Source organism: Crocodylus siamensis, chromosome 2 (genome assembly GCF_052110815.1).
Source record: "Crocodylus siamensis isolate JL-2025a chromosome 2, ASM5211081v1, whole genome shotgun sequence".
Taxonomy (NCBI): domain Eukaryota; kingdom Metazoa; phylum Chordata; order Crocodylia; family Crocodylidae; genus Crocodylus; species Crocodylus siamensis.
This window is the reverse complement of record NC_143396.1, coordinates 96,170,974-96,184,772: the sequence shown is the minus strand read 5'-3', so window position 1 is coordinate 96,184,772 and position 13,799 is coordinate 96,170,974. Positions and strand designations below refer to the sequence as shown.

Here is a 13,799-nt window from a genome sequence, read left to right as displayed (position 1 = left end):
ATACATAACACTGGGCAATTTCACCACAAAATGGTACAAGATATTTCCCCACCAAAAGAATGATTGCAGGGAAAACTTTATCTCCTCATCTAAAGCACTGACAAGAGGGAGACTAAAAGCAACATCAAGCATACCATCAAATTCAGAAAAAAACAAAGGAATGGGCCAATGTTATCAGATTCTACTAAAACCAAAATGATGCAACCCATATCATGCTCTACAGAGAACCAGAAAAGTACTCTAGTGCCGCTACCCAGCTCTGTATGGGTTTATGCTGTGGACAGAAAATTTGCCATCTCCCAGAGACCCCCAGGATTCAAGTTGTTTTCTTCTGGACCAGTGGTGCTCAAACTTTTACCTATGCAGGCCAGATGAGTGATGCAGGGCTGGTTCGCAGTGGATCAGGGTCTTACCTAAACCAGTAATGCTGCACATCTATCTTTCTATGTGTGCGCATGTGCACACATACATAGACCTGTGTGTGTGTGTATATATATATCGTTTGTGTGTGTGCACATGCATGCATATACCTGTGTGCACATCTGTGTATATCCGTGTGCATTTGTGTGTATACAGTTGTGCATATACCCGTGTGGATACATGTGTGCACATTTGTGTATACATACCCGTGTATGCGTGAACATTTGTGTATACATGTGTGCATATACAGGTAGTCCTTGACTTACGATTCGCAGTTACAAGGTTTATAAATTAACACCTTGTTTCAACTTCCTGACGTCAGTTTCAACTTTACAACACTTGATCCAACACCACGCCATGCCAGAGAACAGGTTCGCTGTGTTGTCCATCTCCCTGGAGAACATCCCTCCCAACTTCCTCGAACCTTTTCTTTAAGCAAGCAGACAAGACTCCCGAAAAATCCTGCAGCCAAGACTCCCGAGAAGACTCCAGCCAAGAACCCTTCAAAAAGCCCATCCAAAACCCCTTCAAAAAGTCCAGCAAAGTCATCTCAAAGAAGTCCTTCCAGACCAATATGTTCTCTATTTACAATATAAATACATTAATGTAGTGATATTGTTCATCTATAATAGATTGAGTACAAACTTCTGGGGTATTTTTAGTGAAAATAGGGTATCGGTCCTTGGTTCAGGAACCGATCCCCATTTATAACGTTGTTTCCTGTGGGGAAAAAATTGGTTCCGAGTTACAGCGTTTCGACTTTCGACTTTTTGCAGTTTTCAGGAACCAATAGTGTCTTAAGTCCGAGGACTCCCTGTACATATTTGCATATTCCTGTGTGTGCACATTCAAGTGTCCGTGCGTGCATGTCCGCACATTCCTTTGCATGCATATCCGTGTCTGTGCATACCCGTATCTGTGCGTATACATATGAACACGGGGGCATGTGTGTTTGTGTACACACGAACGTACACACACACTCCGCCCCCCCCATTATGGGCACACGCACCCGCTCCCCCCCATAAGCTGCTACCAGTCCCCCACTGCTAAGTCTGCGGCCCCGCGGGGATGTCGGGGCCCGAGGCCAGGCGAAGGCCCGCTCCCACACAGCGGCTGCTCCCCGCGGATCCCGGCAGAAGGGAAGGGTCGGGGCGGCTGCGGGCGACTGTGCCGGACGAAGCCGGGGGGAAGGGAAGGGAACGAAGGGATCCCGCCCCGCCCTACCCTTACCATGCCGCCTCCTTCCCGCGGGGCCGGGCCGGGCCGGACTTTGATTTCGGCGCCTCCGGGAGGGGAAAGGTCACGGGGAGGCGGCGGCCTGCAGCGCCGCCTGGCGGCCCCCGCGCGCGGCGGCGGCTGCTTGAAGGTGTCGGGGCCCCGCGGGAGGCAGGCGGGCCGGCCGTGGCCGGGCGGATCCAGCCCTGCGTCCACAGGCGGGGCCTGAGGCAGGGCTGTGCGTGCAGCTCTGGTCGCGGCTCAGCGAAGCAGCCGGCCCGGTCGCTGGAGTGGGCTGCGGCTTAGGAAAGCGCGGGCCTGCTCCTTAAGGCAGAGCTTTTCCTTTGCAGCGCCGTGGGGTGTCTTGAGATCCCGGGTGCTACAGGGGGTGCGCACAGGAGTCAGGAGTGAAAGCCAGAGGTTTCAAAGAAGAAGGCAGAGCGTTTAAAGGCTTCTGCCCGGCTGTGGGCTGGCTGCAGAAGATCAGCTCTTTATTTCTTTTCGGTAGTCCAAAACAGGTGTGAAACAAGTTGGGATTCTCTGAGAGGGGCCTCAAGGCTAGAAAGGTTGAGGATGGCTCTGCCCTGTCCTCCGGGGCACTCCTTTTTGATGAGGCTGAGGAGCACAAGATAAGATGCTGAGAGCCCATGCAAAGGTCACAGATAGGTAAAGGGCAGAGGAAAAAGGTTGCTGAAAGGGAGAAGGGCTTGGCCTGGGTGCTCGGCTTGTCCCAGGTCTTAGGGTTACAGAAAACTAAACCACATTAACTTACCTCCCTTTCAATAAAGGTCAGCTATTGCGCTTTAGCTTTCACATCCTGGAGGACTTTTCACAGTTACCGCAGACCACCTTAGGTCAACCTCCCTCACCTTACCTGGCACCCGCATCCCCATACCCACCCACATCTTCAGGTGGCTTGGACTTCGTTCACACCTTGGGACAACAGCTTGCAAAAGTAGAAAGTCTGACTACGCCTGCAAAGACTGACACACATGCTTAACTTTGTGACCTGTAAGTAGGTCCTTGCAGTTAAGGGGAGCTGCCCAGGATTAAGTGTGTAATTAAGCACCTGTCTGCAGGATCAGAGCTATTTTTTACTCTCTTTTTTTCAACCAGCTGTAGTTGCCAAAAATAAGACATGGGGGAAGGGAGTAGGAGAATTTAAGAGTTTCGATTTCCTGTCATAACCCCTCAGCTTAATTCCTTCCTTCCTTTTTAGCAATTTGCTAAGCATTTGTTAACATTTCTAAACTTAATTTAAAATATACCTATTAGGATTATCAGAATTATCACAAGAATTGAAGAAAAAAGCTCATGTAAGCTATACTAATTATTTTTCTAATTTTCAAAGCCAACCGGAACAAAAAAGGACTTTCAGTAAATAGTATGCAGTTGTTCTACACTAAAAGAAACAAATTTAAATCCAAAATTCGCTCCACCCCCCCTCCCAAAGTCCTAATGCTAATTTAATTCCACTATAATGAATTATGCCAATACATGAAATGTAGGTCATAGAATGGAGTCATGGCTCATGACTCTACTGGGCAGTCTAAATGTGACTCCATATGAAAGAGACTTAGTGGGCTCTGGGGACAGACGAATGGCTCTAGGACCTGCCCTTGAAAGTTTAGTGGTGGCCATCATGGAGGACATTACGGTTTTCTGCTACTCTGTCCTTTGTCCTCTATTGATACAAAACCCGACGCCTTTATGTCCTCTATTTTCTCTCTTCAAGAGAAAAATAGAAGACATAATGGTATCCGGTTTCATATCAATAGAGGACAAAGGGCAACTGGACTGTCCTCTATGATGTCCATCCTAAGTGTCCTACAGCTTTGAATCATTTCAGGATTTTGGTTTATAGTTACAAAGTTTGGCAACCCCTATTAGAGAACATATGAATGCTCAAGAAATTAATCCAGCATGCTATAAAGCTTCTTGCACATCTTCTTGTGCATGTCACTTTATCCCATCATTGCAGCTTGACCGTATGAGAAGTATCATAAGCCTTTCTGAGGCCTTTCTCATGCTCCTAGGGAAGGGGTTGGCAAAGTTTTTCACCTGCAACCTCAACTTGCAAGATGTTAGTGTGCCAGGGGCAGATGGCAGGGGAGCCACGAGGGGCCTGATCCTTGTGGCAGCACAGCCCTGGCCCCTTCCCCACCATCTACCCTCAGATGTGCATACCTGCCACTGAGCCCAGGCTGCTTGCAGCACGTGGCAGGAAAGGTGCAAGCAGCTGCACTGGGGTCCGTGGATCCCTGGCCCGGCTTGTTGCTGGTGGTGGCTGCACGCATGCCTTGAGGTGGGCAGCAGGGGAGGGGCCAGAGCTGTGCTGCCACAACAAGGATCAGGCCCTTCCAGCTCCCCCACAGTCGCCCCAAGGCATGCATGACAAGCAAAATGCCTTTACATGTCACACTCTGGCACACATGCCAGGGGGTGCTTACCCCTGTCCTAAATGGGTTCCCTTTCTGGTAGCACAGAACGTGACTGTTGGACACAATGAGTCTGCTTTTTTCTTTTTTTTTTTGTGTTGCATTAGCCCCATCCTATAATTAGACCTGGTAACACTTTTCTCACATAAAGGCATCAGTAGGCCTTTATGAAGACCTATAAATTGTCAGTTTGTAGAAAAAACCCAATTTTCTTTTTTAAATTATTATTATTTAAAAATACATTCCCTCCCCTTCCCCAACCATTTCTGACTTTCTCTCTGCCCTCTCTATCCCTTATAAGTGATTACAAGTAGTACCAAGTAAGCTAAGTTCTTATGTTCCCTTATAGTAAAAAGCCCCTTTTATATTGTAAATAGTGTTCTATTATGTTTGCATTGATTTTTTACTGTTTTATATTGAATGTATATGATTTAGACCCATGTCTGTAAAGTAATGTCAAGTTTCCATTTTGTATATCAAGCCTCCATCTTGTGTCCTTTGTCCTGGTATAACCTATGTTCTAACTGTGGCTCATGTCTAACCAGTCTCATGTAAATTCATTCCTGAATGAATGGGAATGAATGAGGGTGCTTGAGGTGCAATGGGAGCAGGCCTCTACTGAATGATCAACTCAATGACCTGACCATTGCCTTGCATTGACTCACCCAGGAACCACAAACCTCAGCCAGGAACAGAGACAAAGCCCAGCATTTGAAAGATAAAGAACCTACAGAAACCCAACATTTGGAAGATAAAGACCCTGCAGAAACCAGCAACCCCACCATTGTGTCCTACCAAACAATGAGGACACCTGGATCTGCACGTATGCTCTGAGCAGGACTGTCCTTGCCTGGACATGTCCTTCCCATAGGAGACCCAGGTAGCCCACCTCTATAAAAGGGTTGGTAGAGTGTGATGTCTTGGGATGCCCTCTTAATCTGGACCAGCACTGCGCCATGCCACCTATCCACCCAGAGCCCCTGCTGGTGACCCCCTCTGGACAACACCTTGATGGAGAAGACACGGACTGGCCATCGAGGATCAACTCACAGCCCAGGATAGGTAGCTATCACCCACCTTCCTTCCCCAAGCAAAGGACCTGGACTCTGTCCCTACACACCTTGACTTCAACCCCCCACCAAGCCTTTTTCTCTCCTGCTACCAGTGTGTGTGTGTGTGTGTGTGTGTGTGTGAAAGAGAGAGAGAGAGAGAGAGTGAGTGCAAGTGCTTGTGTGTGTGTATAGGAACCAGTAACTTTGTGAACTGTATAGTATACTGCCTGTCTAATAAAAACTGATATTTTTGACCAGGAGTTGGTCTCTGTCTTGCTTCAGGCTTCCAACCAAATCCCTGTCTCTCTGACCTCCCTCTGGGCTTCATTCCTCTCTGCCACCTCTATCCCCCCTGGCTCTGGCTTTCCCTTTCTCCACTGACCTTCCAGCTGTACTCTTTGGTTTCCCAGCTCTATCCTCCGCCGCTTCCTTCTCCGATTTCTCTCTCTCCATTCGCACTTGTGTCTCACCACCTCTGCCTTCTCCCCGATCCCAGTCTCTCTCTGCCTTCTCTCCCCAGTTTCTCTGTTTGCGTCCTGTTGCATTTGCCTTCTCCCTGGTCTCTCTCTCTCTCCATTCCCACTTGTGTCTCGTCGCCTCTGCCTTCTCCCCAATCCCTGTCTCTTTCTGACTTCTTGCCTCGAACTTCCCCTGTCTCTCCATTCTCTGGCTTTCCCCTTGTGTCCTGCCACCTCTGATTTCTCTCCCTGATCACTCTGTTCCCATTTGTGTCCTCCTGCAGCCTCCTGGCCCCGGCTTCATAGTTGGTAGGGCCGGAAGGGACCTAATCAGATCATCAAGTCCGACCCCTGCCCGGGGCAGGAAAGAATGTGGAGGTCAAACAACCCCGCCTAGGTGAATGTCTAGCCTCCTTTTAAAGACCCCCAGGGTAGGAGTGTGCACCACTTCCCTTGGAAGGTGATTCTAGCTCCTGGCCAACCTGGCTGTGAAGGAGTACCTCTCTAGCCTGAATCTACTCTTAGTCAACTTATGGCCATTATTCCTTGCTACTCCCGGCAGTGCTCTGCGGAACAGGGACTCTCCCATTGCCTGCTGGTCCCCCTTGGCCAGTTTGTAGATGGCCACCAGATCCCCTCTCAGTCTTCTCTTGTAGAGGCTGAACAGATTCAGGTCCCGTAGCCTCTCCTCATAGGGCCTGCCCTGCTGCCCCCTGATCATGCAAGTGGCCATCTTCTGGACCCTCTTGATGCTGTCCACCCTTTCTGAACTGCGGCACCCAGAACTGGATGCAGTACTCCAACTGTGGCCTGACCAATGTCGCAGAGGAGGAGGATCACTTCCTTGGACCTGCTTGTGATGCATCTGTGGGTGCATGGCAAGGTGCAGTTAGCCTTCCTGACCACTTCCCCACACTGACGGCCCATGTTCATCTGGGAATCAATAGTGATGCCGAGATCCTTTTCTGCCACTGTACTGACAACAAGGGAGTTCCCCAGCCTGTAGGTATGGTGCTGATTCTTCCTCCTCAGGTGCAGCACCTTGCACTTGTCCATGTTGAAACCCATCCTATTCTCATCCTCCCACCTCTGTAACCTGTCCAGATCTAGTTGTAGCCTGGCCCTCTCTTCTAGCATGCCCACTTCTCCCCACATCTTAGTGCTGCCACTGCTTTCTGGCTTCCTTCCCTGGCTTTGGCTCCCTCCACCTCCTGGCTTTCTCCCCCTCTCCACTGACCTCCCGGCCATACTCTTTGGTCTCCCAGCTCCCTCCTCCTCCTTGATCTCCCAGCTTTCCCTATGTGTCCCACTGCCTCTTTCTGTGTCCGATCTTCCCTGTCCCTCTCTCTCCGTTCTCTAGCTTCCCTGTTGTACCCTACTGCCTCCACCTTCTCTCCCCAATCTTCCCTGCCTCTCTGTTCCCACTTGTGTCCTGCCGCTCCTGCCTTCTCTCTCCAATCATCTACCCAGCCCTGTTCCTCCCAGCTCTGCCTGTTGCTTCCATCTGCTCCCCGCTTTCTTTCCCAGTCCCCAGCACCTCCCACAGCATCCCTGATTTCCTGGCTTGCCTCCACTGCTTCCAGTGGCTCCTCATTTCCTGCCTCGGCCTTTCTCCACCTGCTGTCTCTACCTCCCAGTTTCCTCCATCTCCACACTGCCTCCCAGTTCCCCCTGCTGCCTACCAGCTTCTTCCGAGTCCCAGCTCCTTTCCCACGCTGCCCCCAGCTACCCCATTGTTTCTTTCCTCCCTGGCCCCTGTGCTGTTCTACCCCCCTTCACCACTGCTCCCTGATCCCCTGGCTTACCTCCACTACCTCCAGCAGCTCCTTGCTTTCTTTCTCGGCCCCTGCAGCCTTTCCCCAGCACCCAGAGCCTCTCCCACAACCCCGATCTGACTCCTGGCACCCAGAGCTCCCCTCTCTGGCACCCACAGTTTACCCAGCTCTCCCTGCAACCTCTCCGGTTCCCCTGCAGCTACCCCAGTTCCCCCCCCGCAACTTCTCTCTGGCACCTGCAGTTTACCCAATTCCCCTGCAACCCCTCTTCAACTCCCAGCACCCGCAGCCTCTCCCTGTACCTCTCAGTTCCCACACAGTCTTTCCGCTCCAGCTCTGGCCTCTGCGCTGACTTCTCCCTGGCATCGCTTCTCCATCCTGCTGCCTTTCGGCTTTTCCCTTTGATCAATTAATACCAATGAACCTTAAGTAATCCCAAGCCCTAGTGACCCTGAATAACCCTGGGGCACATTGACCTCGAGTAGCCCCAGGTGCTACTTGACCCCAGAGTCACTTGACCTTAAGTAACACCAAGCACCAAGTTACCCCAAACGCCCCATAGTGTTAACACACAGCTACAAAAGTGAGTGTTTGTGCGTGTGTGTGAACTCATATTGGTGTGTTTGTGTGTGTATATAATTTTGTATCACGCCCTCCCGTCTAACAATGCAATTTTGGGATCCCAAGTGTTGATCTGGCACGTGTCAAGTCAACAAGTTCATGTCTTGCTTTATCTGTAGCTAGCCCACACAAAATCATATATTCCTTGGTCTCATTCCTCAGTTGTCATCCTTCCTTCGCAGTGAATTATTTTCCACATAAACATATTCCTGTTCATGCTTGTTTTTTAGCCATGATTAAGTTCAGCTCTGCTCCTTTCTTATCCCCCTGAAGCCAAAGGAGAAACAGCTGAGGCAGGATTGAGAGCCTGCTGCTTCATGGGGCTGCTTGGAGATACTGTGCATTGTAGGTAGGTAGTGCAGTGGGTAACTGAAGTAAGGCAGACATTATTTGGGGAAAGTGAAGTGCAAGTATTGAAGTGAGTGTCATAGAGTTCTGCATATTGAAACATGTTTAGGAGCATGTACCTTAGACCAGAGGTGAGCAAAATACAGCCTGCGGGGCTCCTAAAAAATTTAGAAAATTAATAAATTTTCTGCCCTGGGCTGCCTGTCATGCGGCCGTCGATAGCTTGTCAAAACTCAGTAAGCGGGCCTCTGCCCAAAATAATTGCCCATCCCTGCCTTAGGCTCTTCTACAGTACACAGCCATGCAACAGGAAGTAGTGGACAAAACTTTCACCCACTGCTCAGATTATATATCTCAACTAAGACTTGCAGGAAGTCCAGGAAATGAGCTTTTCAGATATCTAGAGTAGCATTCCTCATTACAGCAATAGCAAAATTTTAAATTAGTGTTTAGAATCTTGGCTGTATATTTCATCAAACAGAATAAGTATCTAGCAGCACGACACCTGTTAAAACTACACTGATGCACTGGCGCAACATTAGTTCACAAAAAAGTACCTGGATTTTCCATACAGGTGTTCCATCTATATAGTGCCCAAGCACAATCCAATAATGGTTATCTTAAAAATGTTATGAGATCAGACGCTCAATGGCATGGCTGCAGGCTTAGAAACTTTTTCTGGCTGTGTTCCCTGGAGTAAGTTTACCTAATCCTCCTCCTAGTTTGCTGGCCAAGAGTTCTGGCAGCTACAGACCCCTTTGCAGCCAAGTCATTAGATCAGTTTCATCTTGTAATGAAAAATTCCATTAACACCTCCAATTCTTCAGGGCCAAGCTGAAACTAGCTAAGTTAGAAGACTTCTTAAGGGGGAAGAGAAGACCTAAGCAAAGTGAACATGAAGATCAGTATTTCAGACCTTATCCAGGTATCAAAAAGGGTCTTTCCTGTCCTTGTGAAAAATAAACCCAAATGTAGTAAACCCAAATGAACCTCTAAAAATCTATATTCATGTAGCAATGACAATTTAGATTTTGACAGATTCTTTAAAAATTCCACCTGTACTAAGTATGGTCTAAACCTGAACAACAGTTTATCTACTATTATTCCTCCTAATTCTGTGAGGCAGAGGAACTGCAAGCAAGGAAACAGTCTTTCATGTGCTCTCAGGAAGCTATCAAGACAGTAGAAGAGATTGTCTTAAATGTTGAAAATGAAGAGTTTGGGGTGGAGCCAGGGATATGGGAAGGTGGCTGAGAGACAGGCTATCTGCTCCTGTTTATTAAGGAACAGGAGCAGAAGGGTATAGCTGAGACAAAGAACACAGAAAGAAGGGTCTGGAACTATTATACACATTATCCTTCAGTTAAACCTAGGATTCCCAAGTCTCAGTGATATTCTGTTGTGAGCAGATAACTATGAAACCCTCTGGCAAAGTGCATCTTATCCTCCAATAGTGGCTGGTCTGCACAGAAGATAATAGACTTCTGCTAATACCAATTATTCCTCAACAGGTAGAGGGGCTGTGCTGTGGATTTAAACTCTGCTGATCCATTTGGGGGAATCATATAACTGTATGTTACAGGATTCACAATTTTTCTTGATTTCTTAAAAGAAAAACTAAGGAAGTACATTAAAAATTAAGATAGGGACACATCAAGATGTATATTTAAGGGCTCAAGAGTTAGGAAACACTGGAATTAGGGTTGACTGGGCAATTTTAAAGTTAACTTCTTTATGCCTATAGTCTAAGGGGCAGTCTTTAATGACATGATCATATGTGTCGTTTTTTCTGTAGAACCTATGCCTCATTCAGGAAAGGAATCAGAATATTTAGTGAATGAAGCTGTTGTCTAGAGGACCCACCAAAGCTGCTGCAATTAGATACTATATGTAATGAATGAGGTCAGAGGCTACAGGGAAAGAAAGGATACTTTTGTGGCTTAGGCAACTGAATGGCATGCAAGAGAAATAGTAGGTTTCTATCACTGAGCTTCCATTGAGTACCCATGGAATGCTGTGCAAGTTACTCACCTTTTAAAAGGTGGCCTCTTATCATGTATTTCTTAGTTTCTTGTTGCTTAATGTCAGCTACCTGGGATTTGATTTGCGAAAGTAGCAGGAAGAGTTGTTTTTTGAACAAATAAAGAACGCTGAAAAATCAGGGCCAAACTGAACTGCCTACATGTTTGGCTAATCATCTGTAAAATTGGGATAATATGAGACGCTTTATTCCAGAGATGCTGTAAAAAAATTCAGTAACATTTGCAGAGTACTCACGTAATAGCTAACTATTTTTTACTTGTTTTTGTATGCTATCTATAGAGATTCTTCACATACGGTACTTGGTAAAAGCTTTCCTAAAGGAGAGATTTGAGACAGAATAAACTCTTACTTATATAACTGACAATTATCCAAGGTATTGGATTAAGGAGGCAACACAGAAGATATTTAGTCTTTATGGCAAGGCTAATAAGAATATAGAAAGCATGGTGTACATGTTTACAGAGCATTTTCCATGAAAAGGAGAAGTTTGTGAGGAATAATAATGTACAGTGCTAACATACAGTACAGCACTGAATAACCAAAGCGAGTTAATGGAGGATATTGAAATTGTTATTTAAACAAATTCGTTTCTACGTATTAGATGCATTATTAAATTGATGAAGGCACTTAAGTGTGATCCAATTTTCCTTTCTTCTGGTTCCTTGTTGCTCTTTGTGACTTAAGCTTAAGCCTAAAATGATGGTTTGTTACAAAAGCAGGTACTTTTATATTTCTGGAGGGACTTGTGCTGGGTAGAATAGGATCACACTGAAATGCCTAAATCCACTTACATACCTAATAAGTGGAGTAAGATCTGGCCTGTATTTTACTAAGCACTCTTCTGTGCATCGTGTACTAACATTTCTAAATAAGAATATTCAACATACAACAGAATTCTCAACTACTCAACTTTTCCCTCCTCAAACACCTTACATCAGCTTTCTTCTTCTTGTATCTTACATTGTTCCATGGACGCGTCAGGTGCTCAGCTCAGCATCTCTGAAAATCAGATAACATTGCTCTGCTTCACTGCATTTTGTTGTAGCTGGGAACCAAATAAAACCTACTGCATAATGCTGAACTTCAAAGCAGATATACAGAGTACTCCAACAAGTGAAGTATTGATGCTACCCTTGCCAGCCATATTTTAATTTGAGGCTTAATAAATAACAGCCTTAAAGATTCATCATATTGTAGAAAATGTGTTCTTTGGGAGAAAAGTTGGAGGCTTGGCAACCTGGATGCTGGCATACCTACTAACTCATACTAAAAGAAAAGGACTACATACTTATCCGGGGCTTTGCCAAGATAGGAGAAATGAAGATCACTGCTTCCGTAGTTTGATTTTCCCCCTCTGCACTTTTGAGTGTCCTGATGACATATGTTACCAGAATGGACTTTCCTAGGTCTCTGTAGCCCTGTTATATCTGAGCTGTATCAGAAGAGTCTCTCTTTTTTGTCCTCGTTAAGTGAATTTCAGGTCAACTGAATTGTTGGAGGATCTGCTTTGGGGATCTCACCAGAGACTCAGAAATCACAAGGGGAAGAAAGGAAGGAAAGAAATATAGGCCAAAAGGATGTTATGATAAGGGAGTTACTTTGGATCTATCGGTGCTATGGGAGTTACTGTGCCAGGAACTGAGGGAAGGGGGGAATGGAACAACACTGCTGTATGGGCCACCCCCGTAGCTTGCTGGCTTTGGTCTTGGTGAGGCTGGCCTGGGTGCAGGCAGAAGGGAGCTCTGTTCCCCCACTCCCAAACCCGAGTTCCCAGTGCAGGAAAAAGGCAGGCAGCTCTAAGCTGTAGTTCCAGCCTGCAGTTGTCAGGAGGCTGAGACAGTGGTGGAGGGAATGGAGATCTCTGCTGCATAGACCCAGTCTGCCCCTTCCCCCCAACCCCCAAGACCAGAGCCAGCAAGACTGGGGGGTTTGGGGAGGGGAGGGCTTCATTCCCCAACCCCTGCCCTCCCCAACCTCAGGAGACAGAGGCTTTTCTGGTTCCTGTTTGCGAGCACCTGGGGGAAGGGGTGGCCCAGTGGTCACCTGGAGCAGATGAGCATGTGCCAAGGCTAGTACACCACCTTGCAAGGGGCATCTGGGATGCTGCAAACCTGTGATCCACTATATGATCTGGTACAGAAGAAGGTTAATAGACTGGTTTAACCTAAATTAGTTAAGTCTAAGACCATGTGTAGACGAAATAAGAGGCATGTGTGAATGACACTTTAACGTGGGCTAAATGCTTTTGCACCACTTTAATGGTGTCGGTGTTTGTACACCTCCACAGCATATTGTGCATTAATTCCAGCTGCTGTAGGAAATTCGGTGGCATAATGTGCTTTAAATGACTTGAGGCCTTAAATGACTCCTTTGAGGAGTTTTAGTTTGCCAGCCCTACAGCCGCGGAGCAAAGCGCCGGGCTCTGTGCAGCTCTGCAGGAAACCCTGCAGGCAGCCTGGCAGCAGCCGGGAAAGCAGGCTCTGCCCAAGAAAAGTGGTGAGCCTAATCTTCCATACTCCCCCACTCCCCCACCGGAGCTTGCCTGCCTTTCTGAGCTGCGCGGGGGCCTGGTGCTTCCCTCCATGGCTGCGGTGCCCTCTGGGACCGCCTGAGCCGGGTGCCAGTGGGTGGGTGCCACCTGGGGGGGAGCCTCCGTTGTCACAGAGGGAAGCATCAGCTCTCCCACCTCAGCCCAGGGACTGCTGCACCCACCTGGAGCTTGTCCTCCCCTCCCTGCCAGAGAGGCAGTTAAGTCAGCGGGGTGTGTGCATGACACGGGAGTTTATTCAGCTCTAAATTGAAGTAGTATTTTTTTTAACCCACCACTTCAATTTAGGGCCCCCATTTCATCTACACACGCCCTAATACTACATTCATCCAGGACTATCTTAGACCGGGTTCCACCATTTTGAAACCAGTTTGTGCGTGCTGAACTTCTGTTCTGTTACAGGTTTAGACCAGTTTCCAATCACTTATATCGGTTTATGCTCAATATCTGTATCTAGCCCAAGACAGTGTTAAATCAGTATACAGGCTTTTCCAAATATGGCTTCTAAAAGGTTGTTTCGTAGTTGTGAAGGTATGGTACTTTCCCACAAAATAAAAAAGAAAGCCTAGCGTTTGTAATTTGATTCCCACTAATGGGGATAAAGGTTTTGAACTTTTTACAAAAGGCTATATATAAGATCATTACATTTCTAAAAAATATGATACCAAAAAAGAGGACATGAATAAAAGAAATCTTCTTTCTTTCCTCTGTACCTATGTGAGAAAAGCCAAACAAATGAAATAATCACAGTTCTTGCGTCTTGTAGTCTTTGGCAGGAACTTTCCCTTTGGGACAATTGCTCCCCTCTCAGCACTACAGAGAAATTTTCAAGTACAATGGATATGTGATACTTTGAAAAATAAATCTTCTACCCTGAAAAC

The 13,799-nt window shown here is 47.1% G+C and overlaps 1 protein-coding gene across 1 annotated transcript in view; it reads right to left on the bottom strand.

Annotated features, from left to right (window-relative positions):
• MND1 (meiotic nuclear divisions 1) overlaps positions 1-1,877 on the bottom strand; it is a 70,991-nt gene extending 69,114 nt beyond the window's left edge. Inside the window, exon 1 of the mRNA XM_090036433.1 lies at positions 1,651-1,877. Within this exon, the coding sequence (XP_089892559.1) occupies positions 1,651-1,653 (3 nt within the window). The 5' untranslated portion in view covers positions 1,654-1,877. The remainder of the gene's footprint in view (positions 1-1,650) is intronic.
• Between the last annotated feature and the right edge of the window lie 11,922 nt (positions 1,878-13,799).